Below are 25,103 nucleotides of genomic sequence, written 5' to 3'. Positions count from 1 at the left end.
AGTGTATAAATAAAGAGTATAATTATTTGTATATACCAGATGGAGACAGGTTGGTACCGTATATAAGGTGTCTTGTACCTTTAAGTGCTAATATTACGTAATACACCTTTAAGTGCAATAGGAAAGATGAATGAAAAAAAAAGGGAATGATAATAATATGGTAGATAAGTAAAAATAAATAGATAAAAGAATATAGATACAAATCAAGAGAGTAGAGATAACTTGGAAGATGAAATAAATAAAGAAGAAGAGAGAAAGAAATAAAGAAATGAATTAGGAAATTGGAAGACAACACTAAGACTGCATAAAACAAAAAACAAACAGCTTCATTCTTTTTTGATGATTACCGTACTGGTAGAAGAAGAAGTTCGGCTGTGATGACGTCAGCCCGCTTCGTGCACTAAAGAGAGAGGGGGGCGCAGATGTCCGCGGGATGAGAGGAGGAAAAAGAAGAGCCAAGATCCCTGGCTGACGCGCGCACAGGAGGAAGCAGCAGCAGCAGACATCAGCCGGGAGGAGAGAAGAGGACCTCCGGCGGGGCAGCGGTGGGTGCAAACAAGTTTTCACGTACCGGTAGATTGCCTAGGTCTTATTTTCGGGGTAGGGCTTATATTGCAGCCCACCCCGATAATCCAGCTAGGGCTTATTTTCGGGGTAGGGTGTATTTTCGGGGAAACACGGTAGTTAATTTTTAAAAATGCATAAAATTAATTAACTACGATAAAGCTGTTATTTTCAGTTCTGTCTGGTGATCTGTTTTGCCTGCCTGTAACGATAACAGCAAGGTCATTCCCTATAGGCTGTCAACTCCTAATGAGAAGTAAAAAAAATATATAATAATAATAAATATTCCTTAGGGGGAATGTGTTTAGCCTAACCTCAAAATGGCTGCCTCAGAACTGTTTTGTGATTGGTCTCTAAGGTAACAGTGATCAACAATTCCGCTCACACAAACAAAGAGCAACATCTACTGTAGAGTATTCTGGCAGGTAGGATGAGACCAATTTTATAATTTAAATCTTTACATAAGACTCCCATCAAAAAACAAAATTATATATATATATATATATTCTTTGTATATTGTATTTAATGCATAGTGTCCTCATTGCATGGTTGCATGTTGAATGATACTTTTAGGGTGGTCTTGCATGTTACAAACACAGATATTTTTGTCTCTCCTTCTATGTATTTTAGAAATTGATTAGTGACAGATTGGATTGAAACCTGGATGAAGAGGCAGCCTCGTATTGATGGGCGTGGGTGCAATGTGGCACTGTGGGGATTTGCGTTAGAGGAAGAGAACAACGAACAAAGCTGGGAAGATGGTGGGACTGGCTCTCCTCCAGGGAACATGTCAGACAGTAAGTCAGCGATAATGGGAGATGATGAGACAATGCAAACCTTTTATCTATAGATTAAAACATATATTAACTAATATACTGTGTTACCAACTACCCTGTGTCCCAATGGGACAGCTAAGGGAGTGGGCCTTGACAGAGCCAGGAGGTTGGCATAGCAACCAGTTTAAATTAAGTGACAGTTGTTGAGTGGGGGCGGGGTTTTATCAGTATTATAAATAGCGGCCATTTTGTGAAGTGGCCATTTTAACTAAATCTAAACTTACCTGTTTAGTTGTCCCTCCCACCCTCCCATTTGTTGATAGTTGGGTGTTTTTCCGGCAGGGAATGGCCAGGTTTAATCGGGGGGTAGATGGAGGAGGAAGTGGGCATCCTGAGGTTTAGTGTGGATTAGGCAGTGTTACACTTTGTTTGTAGGTTCGAGCTCGTCGGTGGCTCCGAACCTGGGGGTGTAGGGCTGTCTTGGTACAACCCTACAATTTAATCGGGTGGAAATGTGGCCATTTGGTTTTTTTTTGTTCTTATTGTGGGGTCATTGCCGGGGGTATAGTGTTCCTTTTAGTGAGAAATACTTAGAATTCAAACTAAAGTCAGCTAACTTTTCAATTTTCAAACATTAAAATCCCAATTTAATTCACACTTTAGTGGATAAACCTGGGAATCATGATTTAAATCCTTTTTTTTTTTCATTACAGTATCTTTTTTTTTTTTTTTTTGTCAATCTTTCTTTTATTGAGGCAGGAGTTAAATGGGGTACAGAATAGAGAAGAGGGGATGCACAGTATTTGTACAGAGTGGGGTCGCTTTAACACAGTAGTACATCTCCTTCGAATGACAGCCTCATTTTATATTTTATATTAAGCAAGCTTTTCAATAGGTTAATAGCACGCATAAAAGAACAGTTGTAAAGGTAGTTTTAACTAAACGATTGTATCACCAAGAGTTAAATGAATTAAACAAATGAAAAACCATCTGCGCTTGTCGTTGCTAGACTAGTTATGAAAAGTAGTTAATTCTCAATATGTAGGTACATTCCAGCTGGCTCGTTGCTGTAGTCGCTTTAATAGCTGTAATATGTGTACTCAGTAAGCCTATCCTTATAACGAGGTATATATCAGTCGCTTATATCATTTGTCTATATCATCAGTAAAAGAAATGATGAGAAATATCTGATGCTTAACAGTGTTGTCAGCTGCATATTACTGTAAAATAATGCATAATACGGCAAATTTTAAAAAACCCTGGCGACAGTAGTAAACAAAAAGGTAAACGTTACGTATAGAGAAAGAGTGTTTAGGAGAGTCCAGGTATGGTTTGAGCATTACAGCCCCACTGTGTGTAAGGCCAAGTCAGCTGCGTCTCTCCTGCAAGTCGATCATCCGATCCCTATGTGCAGCTGGGTGTAGGAGCAGTTTAAGAGGCTTAGCTGTTCAGCCATGCAGCCCTTCGTAGGCCTGGCACTTCCTCGGCCCTGGATCAGTGTGAGGGCTGGTACCTTCAGGCCACGAGCCTGGGGTCCACTTGGGTCCAGGGTCTTTCCCAACGATCGGGTGCGGCGGGCCTCTCGTGTATCTGGCACGGGCCGTCGTGTGGGTTCAGTAGCCCTCCGTTTGTGTGGCCGGTACCTGCGGGTTGGTCCCCTCGTTGCCCTCTGTCCAGGCAGGCGCTTCACTCGGGTTTCTGTGGGTTGGCGTTTGTTTGCGCCCCTCAGAGGTTTCCCAGTCCTCCCAGGGCTGTTGGTTTGCCTTTTAGTTGGGTCAGGGAGTGGTATAACTGTAGCTGGTCGTATATAGGCCATTAGCTGGGCCCAAAACTTCTCAAAAATGATGTCCAAAGAGTCTCTCACTTTAGAAGTTGGGTAATGTGATGCATGCTGCTGCTGCATGTCACGTGTGCAGTCCTCGCTTTTGACCGCCATTTTCAAGGCCTTCCCCTCTGGTCTGTCCACTTGAGCCTTCGTTTGCCATAGTAGGCCAGTGACCGGGTTGGGTCTGTTTGGCGGGGACCAGGATGTCCCCCACTGGTCCAAAGGGGGGGTGGGGTGTTCTGTGCGTGCTTGTGGAGTGTTGAGCGGGAAGCGGCCGCCTTCCCAACTCCCCTTCTCTCACTTGCCTCGTTCCGCCGTTTCGGGTCCCGGGCACTCCGGGAAATGAGACCGGTATCTCCGGGCGCCTACTGGGTTCCTCCATCTGTTGAGCCCCCGTTGGTGGATTTTCCCGGTATGTGCGCCCTGATTTGCAGCGTTTAATGTCCCGTTCAGCGGGAGCTCGAGCTGAGCACGTCTTGCTCGCTCGCTAGCCAGGCTCCGCCCCCATTACAGTATCTTTTATTAGAGTTTTAGGGGTTAGAATTAAGGTTTGAAGTTTATTCACAGAGGTTTGCAATTACGTTTTGACATTCAAGATATCGTGGACCATATTTTCACTCAGTCACGATTAGAATGTATAGGAGTTATCATCATTCAGAATTCACGGGGATTAGGGTGTATATGACTGTGCCCCCCACTCTTTATCAGTGTGACCGGTGCTAAGATGGTGTTAAAAAGTAGCTGTTCTCTAATGAATGCAAAGCCATTTGAAAGTCACCATTACAATTGTGCTTTAATAATGCGCAACTTGGGTCATTACAGTCGATAATTCAATAGCAAATTCAATAGTAAATCAAAAGAACCTCTCTGAAAGTGGCAGGGGTCCGGAGATGGGTCACACAATAAATAAAAGAAGAAGGATGACTAAACGAAATGGGCGAAAAATAATACATTCACTGAATTGAAATTCAAGGTCATTTTTTTTATTTTTTTTTATATCTCACTGACTTCACAGATGGCTTAAGGTAATTATTTGCAATTATATAAAAGTTATGAGTCATTTTTTTCCCCTTTAATCTACAAGGTATTTATTGTGGTGTAATTCATCTCAAGGTGCGAATCCCCCAATCAGAATTGTACGTGGCTACGGATAATAGGAATTGAACACAATCTGTTACAGCCTCTCCTTTGCGTTTCTTGCTGCTTTTAACTTGATTTTATGGAAGAATGGTGCCACATTCTTTCAATAGCCGGGCTTTCAGTCTCAGATTGTCAGGTTTTTTTTTTGTACTTTACAGGAAAGCACTTTTTCTATGTTGGAACTCCCAAAAGAATCCAGCAGATTACAGAGGAAGAACGCTTCCTACAGAAAGATGAAATTCAGGTTACAAGCAAGTTACAAGGTAAGAAAAAATATTTGCATTCTATAAATCTTGGTGTGCCACATAGGTGAGTAAGAAATGTATAATGCTTTCATCCGTCCGTCCACGTCCCCTGAACTGTTGGATGGGGCTAAATCACTAAAGTAGGTGTTATTATTCAATACCCAACTCCATCACTCAGGAAAAGGTGATATACATTAGCATGTTTCTGTTGGACCTCTTATATGCTAGGCTGGACTGACCTGCACACAATACCCCTCTTGCCACCTAAATATAGTAAAATCTTACCTTTGTTCCAGTCTGCTGGTCAGTGGCGTCTCCAGGATTCAAACTTAGGGGGGGCACATAAGGGGCCAGGGACAAAATAAGGGGGGCACATACATACACACACAGAGGGCTCGACAAATTCCAGGCGCCAGGTCGCCATGACGACTAGACATTTCACCCTGGCACCTGGCATTTGTCAGCCCTTTGCTAAGCCGCGCAGGAAACATTAGAGCCGGCCGCCGCAGGGAGCATGGAGATGGTGCATGAGGGAGCAGTAACCTTCCTGAAGTTCCTCTCTGCTCCCTTGTGCGCTGTTTAGTAACATGACGTCACTCCGCCCCCAGCATCACTTCAGAGAGCGCACAGAGGAGCAGAGAGAAACTGCAGGAAGACTGGGAGTAGACACACTGGGCGCCAGGGAAAGATCCACTCAGCTCTCCCAAAGGCTGGGTGGATTTAAATTGAAACAAAAATATTAAATTGTGATTGTGTGAGAAAATATGTGTGTGTGTGTGCTGGAAGGGCCTGTAAAGTGTGTGCATGTGCATTTAGGGGCTGCATTGTGAGTATATGTGTATTGGGGTTGCACTGTGTGCTTATTAAACAGTTGTAGATTTATATATATATATATATATATATATATATATATATATATATATATTTAAAGGACCACTATGGTGCCAGGAAAACAAACTCGACACACTTACCTTTCTCCAGCGCCGGGCTCCCTCGGCGCTGGGAACTCTCCTCCTTCTGCCCATGTCAGCCTCAAATGCGCATGCGGGGCAAGACCCGCGCGCACATTCAAACCGCCCATAGGAAAGCATTTCTCAATGCTTTCCTATGGACGTCAGCGTCTTCTCACTGTGATTTTCACAGTGAGAAGCACGGAAGCGCCTCTAGCGACTGCCTGTAAGACAGCCACTAGAGGCTGGATTAACCCTGGTGTAAACATAGCAGTTTCTCTGAAACTGCTATGTTTACAGCTGCAGGGTTAACACTAGAGTGACCTGGCACCCAGACCACTTCATTGAGATGAAGTGGTGAAGTTGTCTGGGTGCCTATAATTAATATATATATATATGAGATATGGTGTGTAATGGGGTAAAGCATGTATGTATGTATGTATGCATGTGTTTCTGGGGATAAAGGTATGTGGGTGAAGAGATGATGTGTGAGGTGTGCACTGTGTGTTTATGCAAAGGTGTACTCTGTGTTGGTGGGAGTGTACTGTATGTGGGGGGTTTCACTGTCTGTGAGGGTGTACTGTGTTCAAGGGGTGTAGAGAGTGGGACAGTGAACAGCTTTACAATTTTTACTTTAATAATTTTTTACAAAAAAAAAAAAAAGAATACTGTATTCCCCTTTCCCTCATCTTACCTTGCAGGGAGGGGGTGTCACAATCAGATTGATGGTGGTTGAGAAGGCTGCCTATCCATCGGGTACAGGGGGGGTCACGAGATGAGAGTTCTGTCTCTTAGAGCTCAAGCACTTACAGTGACTGACCCATACAAACCCCCAGACTGACCCATACACATACACAGGCAGACTCATACACATACACAGACATACCCATACACACACACTCTGCCCCCCACACACAGACTGCTCCCTTACACAGACTAACCCATACATACACAGACTGGCCCATACACAGACATACCCATACACAGATAGACCCATACACAGATAGACCCATACACACACACTCTGCCCCCACACACAGACTGCTCCCTTACACAGACTAACCCATACATACACAGACTGACGCCCCACACCCATACACAGACTTACCCATACACTCACAGACTGACCCATACATACACAGACTGACCCCCCCCCCCCCCACACCCATACACTCACTGGCTGACCCATACACTCACAGACTGCCCCCCCCCACCCCCCACACACAGACTGACCCATACATACACAGACTGCCCCCCCTACACACAGACTGATCCATACATACACAGACTGATCCATACATACACAGACTGATCCATACATATACAGACTGACCCCCCCCTACACACAGACTGACCCATACACACAGACTGACCCATACATACACAGACTGACCCATACATACACAGACTGATCCACACACACACAGACTGACCCACACACACACAGACTGATCCATACACACACAGACTGATGCATACATACACAGACTGATCCATACACACACAGACTGATCCATACACACACAGACTAGGGATCGACCGATATTGATTTTTTAGAGCCGATACCGATACCGATATTCTGTGAACTTTCAGGCCGATAGCCGATATAATTTGCCGATATTCTGTACATTTACCATTGGAAAATAAAAAACTATTTCTAAAAGTAAATGCACAAAATATACATGCCACGTGTAGTGGATGCAGTGTGTTTAGACAGGGGAGCTGTGTATGTGTGTGTAGCGGATGCAGTGTGTGTGTAGCGGATGCAGTGTGTGTTTGTGTAGTGTGAGTGGTGTGGATGCAGTGTGTGTTTGTGTAGTGGATGCAGTGTGTATTTGTCTAGTGTGTATATAATGAAAGCAGCGTGTCTGTGTAGTGTGTGGGTAGTGTGCGTAAAGTGAATGCAGTGTGTGTAAAGTGAATGCTGTATATACTAAATGCAAAGTGTGTGTGTTTGTGTAGTGTGTGCATATAAGGAATGCAGAGTGTGTGTATTTGTGTTGTGTGTATAGTGAATGTAGTGTGTTTATATAATGCAGAGTGTGTGTATTTGTGTTGTGTGTATAGTGAATGTAGTGTGTTTATATAATGCAGAGTGTGTGTTTGTATAGTGTGTGTATAAAATGCAGAGTGTGTGTGTGTAGTGTGCATTATATAAACACACTACACAAACACACTGCATTATATAAACACACTACACAAACACACTGTGTATATAATGCAGTGTGTTTGTGTAATGTTTATATAATGCAGTGTGTTTGTATAGTGTGTGTGTGTGTATATAATGCAGTGTGTTTGTATAGTGTGTGTGTTTATGTAGTGTGTGTTTGTATAGTGTGTGTGTATATAATACAGTGTGTTTGTGTAGTGTGCATTATATACACACACTATACAAACACACTGCATTATATATATACACACACTATACAAACACACTGCTTTATACACACAGTGTGTTTGTGTAGTGTATGTGTATAATAATAGTGTATGTGTGAGGGGGCATTTTTTTAAAAAAACATTTTTTTTAATTTTTATATTAATTTTTTTTAAATATATTTAATTATTATTTCTTTTTTGTTGTCCCCCCTCCCTGTTGCCTTGCCAGGGAGGGGGGATATGTTAATCCCTGGTGGTCCAGTGGCATTAGCTTAGCGAGGGGAGGGGGTGTGGGGTGGGCAGCAAGCGTTTACGTTTAAGTTGTAAATCTCGCGAGACCCGCGGCCGTCAGAGCTGGCCGCGGGTCTCGCGAGATTTACACTGGGGAGCTGGAGGAGCTGCTGGGAGGTGAGTAAACGCTTGCTGCCCGCCCCCCCAGGACCGCCGGGCTTGTAATGAGCCCGGCGTTACTGGGAAGTATAATCGGCAATATCGGTATCCCTATTGGCCGATACCGATATTGCCGAAAATACCGAATATCGGCCGATTATATCGGTAAAACCGATAATCGGTCGATCCCTAACACAGACTGATCCATACACACACAGACTGACCCATACATACACAGACTGATCCATACATACACAGACTGATCCATACACACAGAGACTGACCCCCCCACACACACACAGACTGATCCATACACACACAGACTGATCCATACACACACAGACTGATCCATACACACACAGACTGATCCATACACACACAGACTGATCCATACACACACAGACTGATCATCCATACACACACAGACTGATCATCCATACACACACAGACTGATCATCCATACACACACAGACTGATCATCCATACACACACAGACTGATCATCCATACACACACAGACTGATCCATACACACACAGACTGATCCATACATACAGACTGATCCCCCCCTACACACAGACTGATCCATACACACACAGACTGATCCATACACACACAGACTGACCCCTCCCCCCCCTACACACAGACTGATCCATACACACACAGACTGATCCATACACACACAGACTGATCCATACACACAGTCTGAATAACACTTACCAGCAGCTACCTGGATGCCTCTGTGCAGAGCTGATCTTCCTCTCCCTGTCTCTCCCCTGCGCTGCTCTCTGTGATCCTGGAGGAAGTCCTCCCAGCACACAGCACCCCCTCTGGCCCCTTGTGGGAAAAGCCCACCAGTTACAGTGCTGCTGCAGCGTGAGAAGGGAGACGCAGAGCTCCTGACTTTAATTTGAATTGGGGGAGCACAAGGGGGGGCACTGCATAATGTAGGGGGGGCTATGGCCCCCTCTGCCCCCCCCCTAGTGACGCCACTGCTGCTGGTGCTGGCTCTGCCCCTGATCTGCTTCCTTGGCTGACATCAGTAGTGATAATCTCAAGCAATGACAATGCTTTTCAATAGGAAAGCATTGATTGGCTTAGATTGTCAATTCGGACGGTCTTAGCAAAGAGGAGGGCTGGGGACGGAGCCAAACAACGCCCTTGTCATTCATAATTTCCTCATAGAGATGCATTGAATCTTGCAGTGTTTCCATGCATAGGGTGGAGACACTGAATGTCAGTGTGCAGCACTGATCCAGGAAGCACCTTCAGTGGCCATCTGAGAAGTGGCCACTGGAGGTGTCCCTAAGCTTTAATGTAAACACTGCCTTTTCTCTGGAAAAAAAAACCCAGTGTTTACAGCAGGGACTGACTATACTCACCAGAACACCTACATTAAGCTGTAGTTGTTTTGGTGACAATAGTGTTAGTTTAAGTTGCATAAATCCAGCATAGTCAGTCTGCCAGTTTGTATATGGAAACAAAGTGCAAGAGACAACATATGATATGAGTATAATTAATATTATATTTATTTTTATTATTATTAATAATTAATGTTAATTAGATCACAATACGCTAGTTGTAAGTGTTCAAGATCAATTACGTCTTGGCTGTACCAATAACAAGTAACTGAAATACTGTGGGACCTTGGCTTACGACTTTAATGCGTTCTCCGAAACGCGGTTTCCCATAGGAATGCATTGAAAAACAATTAATCCGTTCTGGAGGTCAGAAAAAAGTCAAAATGAGCTGGCATGGAAACCAACCCACAATGCAGAACACACAGTAAAAGGCATGCAAATGACGAAGCTCAGCTCCCTACCTTTCCACAGCTTGAGAAATGCACCAAAAAGTCCCAAAACAACTGCAAACAATTTCCAGAATGGCTCCAAAACGCGATGCAAAAGCCGCTCCAACACCTCCACACTCGACACCACGTGCTAACCACAGGCTCCAGCATTCAGGGGGCGGTGCTATAAACCTCCCAGGCACAATGCATCCTGGGGAAACTTGCTTTGTATTGCGAAATAAATTTGTAAACCGAGGCATTATTTTCAATGGATTTTCATTTGTAAACCGAAAATTCTGTTAACCGAGGCGTTTGTAAACCGAGGTGCCACTGTATGTCACTTTTTAGTATGGCTGTACATATTAAAGTTTACCGCTTAAGGATACAGCTTCAGAAGTAAAAGACAAGTATGACGGAAAATGTCCGTCGTATGTCCTTAACCCCTTAAGGACCAAACTTCTGGAATAAAAGGGAATCATGACATGTCACACATGTCCTTAAGGGGTTAAGGGATTAATTTTCAATTGCTCCGTGGGCACTAATGATCATTTGTGTGCAAAAGATCATGGACCATTTCAAATTTACTTGGGATTCCAGGCTGTACCAATGAAAATTCAATTAAAAAAAAGAAATAATCATATGGCTTTCTTTTATTTAGCTTGAACATCTGTAGTGTCAGTTACTCTTTTAAACATTTGGCTAGCATCATTTTTGATTGAAACCTGTCTTCCTGTGACGCCAGTCTCACTATTACATGGCAGACTCACTTCAATGCTGGCTTTTCAGATCATTTCAAAATAAATAACAATAGTAAATAAGGTGCGCTAAAACTGACGACTCAGTCACCACAAGGTTGGGAACAAGAGCAAACACAGTTAAAGGAACACTGTGATATCAGGAACGCAAACATGTATTCCTAACACTATAGTGGTAAAATAACGGTTTAGGTCCTTTTCCACCCTTGCCTCCCTTTGAAAAAGTGATTTTACTTGTCTTCTCCCACGACGCACTGGTGATGCCGTGGCTGGCCCTGCTCCATCTATGTTGCTCAGATCATCAGACTTGATTATATCAGGTATTCAAATGCTTTCCCATAACAAGACATTGGAAGGCTATTGAGCATGCACGGCAAAACATCACACTTTGCCCATCAGCATCTCCTTATAGAGATGCATTGAATCAATGCATCTCAATTGGGAGCATTCAGCGCCTTCATGCAGACCATGGAGACGCTGAACGCCAGTGCTGCACACTGTGAAGGACTGACGCAGGAAGCATTTCTAGTGGCTGACTGAGTGACTGCCACTAGAGGTGTTACTAGGCACTAATTAAAAAGCCTGCAAGGTCAGGCTATAAACACCAAAACAATTACATTTCGCTGCAGTTGTTCTGTAGTCCCTTTAACAAATTCCTTGCTTGCATAGTAATACTGTGAAGACATAAAATAGAAAAGCCGAGAGCGTTTGTTCAATAACTTGAAGTTTCAGTATCTGTAACACGTGCCTCATTGGCTGCTGTATAGATTTGTCAATACCCACGCCGGGTTGGAAACGTTCGATAGACTTAGCAATAAATCCTACAACCAACAGTTTTGCAGTCGGAAGAGTTCATTAAAAACTCCCCTGTGTACGATACTTTGTTTAATTTATTCATTGCTAGCAACAGTTTTCTCCACGCATAAAATGCACAAAGCACAAACCACGTACGTGATCAGAGTGAAGACTTCAAGCAATGTAGCAATATTGTAGCAAAATAGTCCATCTGAAGAGGCAGACGTGCAGCTATAGTATAATCACTGACTGCTATGTCATAAATATCAATTTATATGGCATCATTAATGATATGGCCTCGACATTGCCTTCTATTATTAAATCAAAAAGCCATCTTAAACTCACCCCTGCCGAAGCAGACGGGGCTCCAGAGCAATGATTTACAATGAAGAGGAGAACAGGTCTCTCGAGTGGAAAACAATGATTTACCTGTTGATTCATGTCATGGGCTGTCATGGTTTTGTATCAGTTGTGATTGTAGAGGAAGAAGCTCAGTAACAATAAGGAGAAATTCTAATTCTAGAACACCGCTAGCTAAATGGTTTTCGGAGAGGTCCAATGGGCATAGCCCAAATATAAAGATAACATATAAAGATAATCAAAATATAAAGATAATCAAATTATAAAGATAATCAACAACATTTGTAAAATTTCAATACTATACACAAAAAAGTACCAACGCAAAACTAAAACCCACATACCCAGAAAAAAATAATAATTATATATATATATATATATATATATATATATACACATACACACACACACACCCACACCCACCATATTTACATGAATATAACGCGCCATCGGATCTAATGCGCACTTAAATTTTTTAAACTTGGAAGCCAAAAAAGTTTTTTGCTAGCAAATGTAATGCAAATTTGTACAAGAAGATGCTACTATACAACATTGTGCAACAAAGATGTGAGGTACAGCTTTACTGTACAGAGAAACCAAGTCTCACATCCCTGTTGCAGCAATGCAAATGCGATTTTCGCCCCAGTGAATTTGCATTGTATGTCTGTCGTATCTGCGAGCAGTCATTGTCCGAGTAGGTTGTAAAGTGAGGAGCAACTGGGTAAGTAAGAGAGAATAGTATGCATGCATGTTTTTTCATTATTGGACTGTGCTATTCGTTTTGTTAGTACTGATATCGTATTCGAATCTAATGCTCCGTTCGTACTCCAATCTAATGCACCATCGAATCTAATGTGCATTCAAATTTTGGAGACTTTATTTTGCCAATAACGTTCTGCATTTGATTTGAGTAATCACGATATTTATATATACACCTTGTTCCAAATTATAATGCAAATTATATTTTTCTCATTTACCTAAATAATTGATGTAAATAACAGTCAACATAATTCTCATGTTATCAACTGTGACAAACTGCCTTTTGTCACTGGATTTTTATGTGCCAAACTGCCTTTTTCCCCTGACTGTTGGAGGAGCCTGATTGCCAGCCTCCTGCCTCATGACTATGGCCCCTGGTAGATTGGGCACTTTAAAAACAGCATTTGGTGCTTATGGACTTCTATTGGACTGTGTATGGCCCTTGTTAAACTTAAACCCCATGGCTATTTTATTCTGTTTGTGGGATCTGAGTGCTGTTCAGATATATTGAGCGCTCAGATCGAGCTATCTGGGGATAGGTTGAATGTGAGGGTTCTGTTCAGTATGATAGGAATTATGTATTTTTTATGTGTTTTTACTGTTGTTGTAAATGGAGATATTTTCTGTATGCTGGAGATAATTGGCTTACCACACCCAAGCCATGCTTGCAGTTGGTCAAAAATGGATTTCCAACTAACGTTTGAACCACTGGACCAATTTGTATGATTTTATGTGAATGTGATGTATACTTTTAAAGTTATGAATATTGTGTAAAATTGTGTATTTTCCTACCTGTGATAATTATGTTAGCCCATTGTGTTCAGTAATTATATCACAGGCAGAGGGGAGGATTTTGTGTGTAATTGCTTGGAGTGCCTGAGTGTATTGTACATATTAATTGTTTTTTCTGCAAAACCCTGTGTGCAGTACTATGTGTGTAAAATGTGCATAAAAGCAGAGTGTTGGATTAAAGCTTCAGTTCTACTTCACCCTCAATTTGGAGTGCCGTCTCTTATTGGGGGAATCTGCTACAAGGGATTGCTATGCTAGTCACTCTCTTGCTATATCACTACTAAGCTCTTGTAAGAGCTTGTTCCTGTCTTGCTCTCTGAAGGAGTCTACGGTGGTTATGGTGTCGGCTGGAGTGCTTGGAGCCCTCAGGAAGCGCTAGGAGCATCTTTCAACGGAGGTACCCAGTCGGGGTGCCAGGTGATTCGTTACATCAACTATTAAGAGTACAATTCAAATTTTATTGAACAAACCACCTAATGATAATAGTATTCCTTTAAAACATAAAAAACGTACAATGCACTGTTCCAAATTATTACGCACAGTAAGTTTAAAAACACTTTATAGGTTGTAAAGAACTGAAACTTGTCATTTGTTGTGTTTGCAGCAAATTTACTGAAATCAAAAGCTATTTCAATCAAACGTATAACAACATTTTAACTTTTTAAACATTTTAACAGGTCACATTACATTTTAACATAGGACCCCTTATTTGATAGCAGCTTCACAAATCTTGCATCCATTGAACTTGTGAGTTTTTTAATTTGTTTGCAAGATGTCAGAATAGCCTCGCAGAGCTGCTGTTTGGATGTAAACTGCCTCCCACCCTCATAGATCTTTTGCTTGAGGATGATCCAAAGGTTCTCAATAGGATTGAGGTCAGAAGAGGATGGAGGTCACACCATGACTTTCTCTCCTTTTATCCCCATTGCAGCCATTGATGCCGAGGTATTCTTTGCAGCATGAGATGGTGCATTGTCATGCACGAAGATGATTTTATTACAGAAAGCATAGTTCTTCCTTCTGTACCAGGGAAGAAAGTGGTCAGTCAGAAACTCCACATACTTTGCAGAGGTCATCTTTACAACTTTGGGGACCCTAAATGGGCCGACCAACTCTCTTCCCATGATTCCGGCCCAAAATATGACTCCTCCACCGCCTTGCTGACATCGCAGCCTTGTTGGAACAGGGTGGCTGTCCACCAACCATCCACTACTCCATCCATCTGGACCATCCAGGGTTGCACGGCACTCATCAGTGAACAGGACTGTTTGAAAATTAGTCTTCATGTATTTTTCTGCCCAATGCAGCCGTTTCTGCTTGTGAGCATTGGTTAGTAGGTTTATGCACAGTTGCAAGATTCTGGAGGACTCTACACCTTGATGTCTGTGGGACTCCAGAGGCACCAGCAGCTTCAAACAGGGCCGCCACCATAAATTTTGGGGCCCCTAACTCAGCTCAGGGTCTGGGCCCCCTGGGGCCCGCCTCCAAATACTGCCCACTGGGTCCACACACAGACACAAATGCACACACTGATACAAAAAGACACAGATACATACTAACAGACACACATACTGAAACAGACATACACGCATACAGGCATACATACTGACACACACATACTGAGACATACACACATGCATACATAGTGACAGACAGACACATACTAACATACATACAGACACACATGCAAGAGGACATAAAGACACATACATACATACGGACACCGACATACATACATACATACATACATACATACACACACACACACACACATTCATACATACAGACACTGACATCCATACACACATACATTCATAATGGCATACAGACATACTCAGACATACATTCATAATGGCATACAGACATACATACAGACATACTGACATACATACATGCATACAGACATCCATACACACATACACACAGACCTACGTTCATAATGATATGCAGACATACATTCATACTGACATACAGACATACATATATACATATATAATGACTTACAGACATACATATATACATACATAGACATACATACAGACAGACATACATGCATACAGACATACATGTATGCATACAGACATACACAAACATACATAGACAGACATACATACGTAGACATACATGCATGCAGTCAGACAGACATAGACATACACCCAGACTTACATACAGACATACACACAGACATGCATCCAGACATATATACATAGACATACATGCATACATACATACATACATACATACATAGATAGACATACATACAGACATACACACAGACATGCATGCATACAGACATGCATGCATACAGACATACATGCATACAGACATACATACATACATAGACATACGGACAGACATACATGCATGCAGACAGACATACATACACATACATGCATCCAGACACAGACATACATGCATACAGACAGACATAAACGCATACAGACAGACAGACATAGACATACAGACAGACATGCATGCATCCAGACAGACATACATACATAGACATACATGCATACAGACATACACATACAGACAGACAGACATACATGCAGACAGACAGACATACATACACATACATGCATACGGACACACATACATACATACATACAGACAGACAGACATAGACATACACACATACATACAGACAGACATGCATGCATCCAGACAGACATACATACATACATACATAGACATACATGCATACAGACACACACATACAGACAGACACATACATACATACATACATACATACATGCACACACACAGCTCATTTTCCAGCCACCCTCCTGTCTCTTACCTTTTCTTTGCAGGAGGGTGGCTGAGGATGATGGGAGTCGGCGCGGCTCCCTCTTCACTGCCTGGCTCTCCCTCTTCACGGCTGGGTGCGCGCTCCTCCCGCGCGGAGTGAGCTGGGAGGAAGTGACCACTTCCTCCCAGCAGCACTTGCGGCTGCTTTTTTTTTTTTTTTTTTTTAAAGGGGCCCGGTCGCGCTATACAACGGCCACAGCGCTGACCAGGCCCCTGAAGGAAGGGGCTCATCGGGTGGCCCTAAGTGTGTGGGTCACCCGATGGGCCCCACACGTGAAATATCTAATGTTTTCCAAGGCATTTAACTATTTCACTCTTTTCGGCAGCAGAGAAATCCTTTTTCTTCCCCATATTGCATGAAAATGGTGCATTGCTTAATAATGTGGAACCCCCTCTTTTAGTAGTTTTCCTTAAATTGGGCTCACCTGGCAATCTAATTATCACAGGTGTCCGAGATTGTTTTCAGTGATCAAAAGAGCCCTGAGACACAATGCCATCCATGAGTTAAACTGAAAAACAAAATATTTAATCTTTGTGACACTTAAATAGAATTTGCATAATAATTTGGAACAGGGTGTATATATATATATAATGAAAACAACCACCACTATGATAGTGGTAGAGATACCAAAATTGTGCAGTACAAAAGGATATTAAATGTAGCAAGTAGCAGATTAGGCTCTTACACAGTAACTACCGTGTTTCTCCGAAAATAAGACCGGGTCTTATATTAATTGTAATCACAAAAAACACACTAGGGCTTATTTTCACGGTAGGGCTTATTTTCAGGGTAGGGCTTAGAGCCAGTCTGTCAGCCGGTGTCTGCGCTGTGTAACCCCCCAGAGACCCTCACCTCCCCCTCCCTGTAATATTCTCCCCTCCTTCCCTCCCTGTAATACTCTCCCCCCTCCCTCCCTGTAATATTCTCCCCCTCCCTCCCTCCCTCCCTGTAATATTCTCCTCCCTCCTTGTAATATTATCCCCCTCCCTCCCTGTAATACTCTCCCCCCTCCCTCCCTCCCTGTAATAATCTCCCCCCTCCCTCCCTCCCTGTAATACTCCCCCCTCCCTCCCTCCCTGTAATACTCCCCCCCTCCCTCCCTGTAATACTCCCCCCTCCCTCCCTGTAAATAAATACTCCCCCCTCCCTCCCTGTACATAAATAATCCCCCCTCCCCCTCCCTCCCTGTAAATAAATCATTGATTTGATTATCCCCCTCTAAGATATTGAACTCTGGGTAATAGAATTTTTTTTAAAGTTAAAACTGCTTTGAAATGTTTGTTGGTTTGTGTTTAGTTAATCAAGTGGTGTCGCTTTGCAGGATTATCTGTAGACACATGCTGCTTTTTAGGAGATTTTCTATAGCATCTTCTACATAATTGATTACAAACTTGGGATCAGTTCCTGCCTATTGTGTGACTTTATCTTTGACTCCACAAGCCCGAGTGAATTATAACCTTGATGGCATTAACCAATCTTCTCCTCACCTCCCCTGTAGCGTGGCCGAACTCCTCTCCGGTCCGCGACCCGGCCGGACTGACAGGAAGTGCACACTCAGTGTGCACTTCCTGTCAGTCCGGGCGGGTCGCGGACCGGAGAGGAGCTCGGCCACGCTACAGGGAAGGGGAGGTGAGGCAGTGCGGCAGCCGTCTATAGAGCTCTATAGAGCGCTCAGGCGGCTGAGGCATTTAAAGGGCTGGCAGGCGCCGGCCCTGCCTAGGTCTTATTTTCGGGGTAGGGCTTATATTGCAGCCCACCCCGAAAATTCAGCTAGGGCTTATTTTCGGGGTAGGGCGTATTTTCGGGGAAACACGGTATGACCCTTTGGTTTTCAGCACTTGCTAAACTATGAATGGGTCTAAATCTTGATACTAAGTACCAATGATATAAGTAATTGATAAACGTATTTATAAGCCAGTTTGGTATGTGCTGTTCATGAGGATTTCGCATAGGTATTGATGCTCCTGGCTGAACGAGAACTGCACAATAAAAGTAAAATTTGTAGAAATTATAGGGACACTCACAGAGTACTATTAACTTTTGCTGTTGCACATATGTTGCTGCTATCAATCCATTGGTTAAAGGAACACTATAGTCACCTAAATTACTTTAGCTAAATAAACCAGTTTTAGTGTATAGATCATTCCCCTGCAATTTCACTGCTCAATTCACTGCCATTTACGAGTTAAATCACTTTGTTTCTGTTTATGCAGCCCTAGCCACACCTCCCCTGGCTATGATGGACAGAGCCTGCATGAAAAAAAAAACAGGTTTTGTGGTGGAAGCTCGGAAGAAATTAAATTTAGTAGGCCGAGATTTCCACGTGGCATATGTGTATGTTGGTGCATCAGTTAGTCAGTTACACGTAGCTAAGATACAATCAACAGTGTACTGAGCAAGTGCAGGAATGCAGGAACTGAAAACACTTCCCCTCCTCCATTGTTCTGGGTGAGCCATGTGGTCTAACAGGTAAGGAAAGTTAGGCTTTGTTCAGCTGATTGGGTAAAGAGTATATGTGGGTAGAGTTAACTATAGGAGGAGCTATATGTCTATATCAGGGGTAGGCAACCTTTTAGCAGCACTGTGCCGATATAGGATTGTGATGTCCCGTAGCGTGCCGGTCCTATTTTTTTAAATTGAGGTATGTATGCTCCCGTATTCTGCTTGTGTTCTTTATATGGTAATTGCTTTGTATCGCTGAATATTTTTTTTTTTTTTTTAATTCTTTATTTTATGTGTGCATCAGATAACAATAATCATGCAGAGCCACGACAGCAACTGCAGGCATTTTCATAGTGGTACAAATACGTGGCAGTTTAAACGGCACATTTTTTTTTTGAATGACATGCAAGAAACAAGCTTGTGTAGTTAGAATGTATAAGCTTTCAGTGCTTGATAGGTACATAGGCTTAAACAGAAAAGCAGCGTCAAAAGTGAGGCTCGTGCTTCCACGCTTAATATGCTTAAGCTTGCTTAAAATATGCTTAAAATACGTTTTGAGGTTTGCCTGGCATATAGTAATACGTTCTAATAGCAGTGTATCGCTTAATGCTAAGGCTAATAAAAGAGAGTACCTTTCTTTTAAGTAGTTATGCTGTAAGTGCCTAGCTGCATTATAACAATCATTAACGTAGAATAACAATGCAAAACTTAAAATAGACATGTATGTCACGGAGCATAGGTTGCAGACAGCAAAGGCACAAATAGGTTTAATCTCGCTTGAATCTAGGCTCTTGACTATCTAGTGGTTGAATTGCAGGCTATGCAAAGTAACAGTTTCTATCCGCTTATTAAAGTAATAGGTTGCCCTCTGGACAGTATTAGGTCATTATGCCTTTGTTTACTAGTGTGAGACTATACAGCCCCGTCAGTTAGTGAGGAGGCCTGTCTAGGTCCTGGCATGAATAAGCAGTAGGCAATTAAAAAACATAGGGGACATAGATTGTATGAGAATGTTCATTCCCTCTGGCAGCAGTAATAAACCTGTTAGGCAAATAGAATGATAAGGGGTAGTGGAAGGCAGAACAAAATATAGCCTTAGGGGGAGCATATCTGAGCGTGTCCCTCCTGCGCTGGTGCGCCATGTCGCTACCCTATACCCTTGCTGACTTGCATGATAGAGGATAGTGTCCTGTTAGTCCAGATTTGGTCGCTCCTCCGGCCCCAGACATTCGCGGGAGCCTCTTTGCATGTCTCTCCGCTCCAGCTGCTCTCAGTGCTGCAGGCTATATCCCGGGTGGTCTTGGTGGTCGGTAGTACCTTCCAAGGACGTGGGTTAGGCAATGGCTTCAGTTGCTGGTAGGGGGTTGCACCCGATAGGCCTTCCGCCACTTTCCGTCCCTGGGCCCGCTTGTATCTGCGTAGTCGGGCGGCCATTTTGGAGCCTCGTGGCGTCTGCCTATAGTAGCTCCGTCGTGCTGCGGGCCGTATCCACGAGGTCACTATTCTTTCGGCTTGACGAGAGGTAGCTCCCCTCTTCTGCAGGGCATACCTGAAGCTTGTGCAGAGGTGATCAAACGTCTCCAAAGGTGACATGGGTGGTTGGGTGTGTGTGCTCCGCTTTCCCTGTTTGCGCTTAGCCGCCATTTTAGATTTGCCCTGTGGGACATTTTCCCCGGTTTGGCTTGTGTCTGGGTCGCCTGCTTGCTTCCAGTGTGGACCGGGATATCCCCCACCGGTCCAGGGGGGGGGGTGAGTTGCAGAGAAGTCGCTTAGTGGCTGTGGTGTCGGAGAGAGCGGCCGCCTCTCCCCGGTTTCAGCCTCAGTAGGCCGCATTCGTGTCTCTGCCTTCCCGGCCTCTACAGGCCCCGGAGTGGTATCGCTGGGTTCAGGGGGGCACCCCCGACGTGGGTGGTGCACCCCTGAGTGGCTTTGGGTGTAGTGGTCGCAGTTTTTGCCCCGGATCGTGCCCGCTCGGCAGGAGCTCATATCAGTTGCGTCTGCACCGCTCGGCAGCCAAGCTCCGCCCCCCTATCGCTGAATATTTGTGCGTATATGAGCTATTATAATGTGTATGTTCACAGGAGTAGTTTGTGGTATCGTGTATGATACATATGAATGTGGGCTGTGTATGGGGGCTGCTTGTGAAATTGTGTGTGTGGATGGATTTGTCACATTGTGTGTTTGGTAGTGTATGTGTGGGGGCTGCTTGAAGTATTGCATGTGAGAGACTGCATGTGGGGTTGTGTGCATGTATGTGGATTGTTAGCAGGTTACGTTTCTGCGGATTGTGTGTATGTTTGTGTGTGGGCTGTTCGTATTATTTGTATGAGGGGAGGGTTATTCTGCATATCTGTTTATATTTAGCAGTGTGTGTGGCTTCCCTGGGTTCCAGTGGGGACCAGGCTGGCCAGGTACAGGTCAAGGACAGGAGCTGCAACAGTGTGGATTCCCATTCACAAGTGCTGGGAGGAAGTGATCTGAGATCTCTTCCTCTATGTGCTGCAATGCATGAATTGAGGATTGTCCTTCACCACCTCTTCGTATTAGCAGATATCTGAAGTTTTACTGGGACTCCTGATAGGACAGAGCCTGTTTGTCTCTAGCAGCCTTGAGTGCCGTGCAAAGACACCTCGAGTGCCGTGCATGGCACTAGTGCCGTAGGTTGCCTACCCCTGGTCTATATCATGCATTTACATAGTCAGTTCTGGGCTCAGACTGTTTGTTGTGGTGACGCTAGTCCATCTGAGCCCCGGTCGGTGAATCGAATACAGAATCTCTTCCCTCCTGAAGAAACCTGTGTCCACTTCTCTGTGCTTGGCTTCCGTCAGTTTCTCCGGTATCAGTTTCACTTTCAAACAGATGTAATTTACCTTAAATAATTGTATCTCAATTTCTAAATTGAACTTTAAACACATACACAAGGCTCTTGCAGGGTCTAGCAAGCTATTAACATAGCAGGGGATAAGAAAATCTTAATTAAACAGAACTTGCAATATAGAAAGCCTAAATAGGGCTCTCTTTACAGGAAGTGTTTATGGAAGGCTGTGCAAGTCACATGCAGGGGGGTGTGACTAGGGTTCATAAACAAAGGGATTTAACTCCTAAATGGCAGGGGCATGTAATATACACCAAAACTGCTTCATTAAGCTAAAGTTGTTCAGGTGACTATAGTGTCCCTTTAAAGTTTTCATCCGTTCTATGACCTTCCTGTAACTTATCCACCTAAATCACCTAGGTCACCCCAGGATAGTCAGATAGTCAAATCTCTATATATACAGCGGATAAATACTTCTTTCTTATACTTGAAATTTAAAGGACTACTCCAAGCACCATAACCACTTCAATGCTTTGGTGCCTGGAGTCTATAAATGCAATGATTCGCTATGAAATGCTGCACGTATTGAGCCTATCCCCATCTTCAGCAGCGTCATTGGGGAGTCATCAGTCAGCCAATATGAATTCTGTGCAAATTTGGCATCAGACAGGCAGTTCGGAATAAAAAGGGAATTAACTGTGAATTTCTAAATTTAGGACACATTAGCTAAACCATACAATAACTGGTTTATTTGTTTATTCATTTTTATGTTTTGTCTATTGTGCCCGATAATTTTTAATTCACTTTAAAATCTCAACATTTATCACCTTAATGATTAAATCTTAAAATTAAATACGGTTCAAACAAAACCATTTTTGCAATGATAGTCAGTTGATTTGTGTATAGCAGAGTGACAAACCAAAGTTACAACAGAATCCATTTAATTGTAGAGTGAATTAGAGACAAGTCATTTCAAACTGGTTGAATTGTGCAACCATTAAATGCTTAGACTAGGTCATGTCATGGAGAGGATTTGCATTTATTAGAATAGAATTAATGCAATGATATTGAAAGCAAAAGTCACACTTTTTCAAACACACTCAGGCTGGAAGATATTCATTGTGGAATGTTGCACATCTTACGACGTAGCAAAATAAGCAAGAAATTAGGATCTGAAGTCAGGTTTTTTGATTAAGCAAATATTTTCACACCTGCAAAATGGAAACCAAAGTTAACATTTTTCTGCCAGACTTTAGTAAATTGTGCTGTGCAACATCATAACTATATACTAGAATTTATTAAAGGACACGGAGGCTCATATTGGGCTTTATCTCTTTCTTTATTCCTCAGCAGCAAAGAAAGGATATTGATATTTTAATATAGCAATAACAAGAAAAACACAGAATACCCTTAAGGGTTAACATATAACATTCCAAACATATTAACCAATGGGATCAATCCTTGTTCTATGTCTCCTCATGTGACCTAATCCACTTCCTCTTCTTTGCTGCTGCCTCAGCTAAGTACCTCATTTTTTTTCATGCTCTGAAAAATTTGTAGTAATTACTGTATTTTCTTCCTGTTAATACCTTATTATTGCCTTACTTTTTGCTTAGTGTTTTTTCTTTACACTCTACTGTGTATATCTACTACTAGTGATTGGTTTGTCTGTGTTTCTTTACCCCTTAGTACAGGGTACTTGTCCCTTCCCCGGGACAAGCCCCTATCCTGCACTGCTCTTCCGGGTTTTTTATAACCCGTTTTTCTTTCTTTCCTCACAGTGTAGGGGACGGCCCCCCGAGGTGCCCCCTCCTCCCCCATACCCGCACTCACCTCCTTGGCTCATAACGAGCAACTTAGCCTCTCACGGATCACGGCCATTAACTTAACCGCCACCTAGACCGCTCGCACATGCGTGGCTCTCTCCCGCGCATGGCTGTGGCCATTTTGGGGTTGGCAAATTTGCCGCGCTCTTACCCGTCGCTCGGCCGCTGGTTTTGGGAGGGGCGCGAGCTGATTGGCTAATAGAGGTGTTGGGCAGCTTACCAGTGTCCCCCAGGAGTCATTCCTAAGGGAACACTTGGTAAGCTGCCATATTATTTGTTCCAATATCTTCTTTGGGCCTCATTAATGTGCCCTTGCCCTAAAGTGCTTTAACACTATTCAAAGTGAGTTGGTTTCACCACTTACAGTTGGCCTCTGGGTCATAACTCACTGTAAGGGTATTTTGTTTGCCCTGTGCCATCTTCCATTAGTCCATTACTGCTAAGTGCCTTCCCCCAGCTCTCCCTTTGTAGTGCATCCTGACCAGTATGCAGTCCCCTACTGACAAACAAGTTATTGCCCCCCCCACCTCTGCAAATCTAGCAGTCATAATACAACAGCCCTACCTATGGGCATTGCGGCCATGGGGAGTAGGGAGGAAGCATCCCAGGACCACGTGAACTCAGAGGAGTTCCTGGTAGAACCCCCAGCTCAGCCCCTGTAACCTCTGATAGTAAGCCGATGGTCCCTAGCGGCCGCAAGGCTACATGCAAATCACACAATCTAACAGGTGCTGCCTCCAAAACCAGTGTGGTTGCACCCTGTTGAAACTGAGAACGTGGTGCTCCCACGTAAAAGAGCCCCCCCGCCGGGCAAAAGCGGTGCGGAATTGGAAGAGGGCAAAAGCCCTACAAGATTCGTCCGACTTCGATTCGGACTCAGAGGAGGTGTCAGATGGGTCCGATGCCATCGACCCGGTTGCTTTAGACAACTTGTCCCCTGAACGCAGAGAGACTGCACTCCCAGCGATAGACTCTGAGCAAGAGGCGGACGAATCCGCAGTTTTAGATCCCCAAGGGGAACCCCTCTTTGATCCGGATACCCTGCACAATCCACGCTCAGCGGACTGGTACCCCATAACGCACGTGGCCATCTACATAGTGAACAGGGTAAGAAAACCCCTTGATAAGGCCACAAGGAGTAAGCTAACGGCGGAATGCCCATGCCCCACGGTCCCGGACATGGCATGTGTAACCCCCGAGGTGGACCCCAATATTGCCCAGTTCCTGGGCAAGTCGGAATGGAAGGTCCCTCAAACATTGGCAAGACATGGTCCTAGACATTCTCGGGTCCATAGCAAACATTTCCGACTTGGTCGAAACTGCTCTGACTGAGGGGACCTCTGTTGACTTACTGCCCATCAGGGGATGGATCCAGAGAGGCATTTGCCTAATTGGAAACGCCAAACCAAAACTAATACATCTAGCAATTTCCGAGCCTGGCATACAGGCAAAAGGTCTCCTTGTCACGTCCTGCTCTGTTCTGTGAAGATGTCTGGCAATGGCTTCTGGTATCCAGTACTCTTGTTACAATTCTTGTTTAGTTTTCCTTGGTTTTTGGTTTTCTATTCTATGTCTGGTTTTCTTTATGCTGGGATTTCTGGGTTCATTCCTGTAATCCATCCCTGGGATTCCCAGTCTCCAGGTTTCATTTAAACGTTTGTTTTATGTTGCCACACCCGTTTGTTTTCCACCATTCACTC

At 43.6% G+C, this 25,103-nt stretch overlaps 1 protein-coding gene across 2 annotated transcripts in view; it reads left to right on the top strand.

The window, feature by feature from the left end:
- The first annotated feature begins 472 nt into the window (after positions 1-472).
- Positions 473-25,103, top strand: part of C1H11orf97 (chromosome 1 C11orf97 homolog) — a 43,912-nt gene continuing 19,281 nt past the window's right edge. Inside the window, exons 1-3 of one of the 2 annotated variants that reach the window (XM_063430682.1) lie at positions 473-545; positions 1,195-1,361; positions 4,464-4,568. In XM_063430682.1, the coding sequence (XP_063286752.1) occupies positions 1,229-1,361; positions 4,464-4,568 (238 nt within the window). In that variant the 5' untranslated portion in view covers positions 473-545; positions 1,195-1,228. Of the gene's footprint in view, positions 546-950; positions 990-1,194; positions 1,362-4,463; positions 4,569-25,103 lie in introns of those variants that run through there. The other variant, XM_063430675.1, reaches the window with a different exon arrangement.

Source organism: Pelobates fuscus, chromosome 1 (assembly GCF_036172605.1).
Source record: "Pelobates fuscus isolate aPelFus1 chromosome 1, aPelFus1.pri, whole genome shotgun sequence".
Taxonomy (NCBI): domain Eukaryota; kingdom Metazoa; phylum Chordata; class Amphibia; order Anura; family Pelobatidae; genus Pelobates; species Pelobates fuscus.
This window is presented reverse-complemented; position numbering and strand designations above follow the sequence as displayed.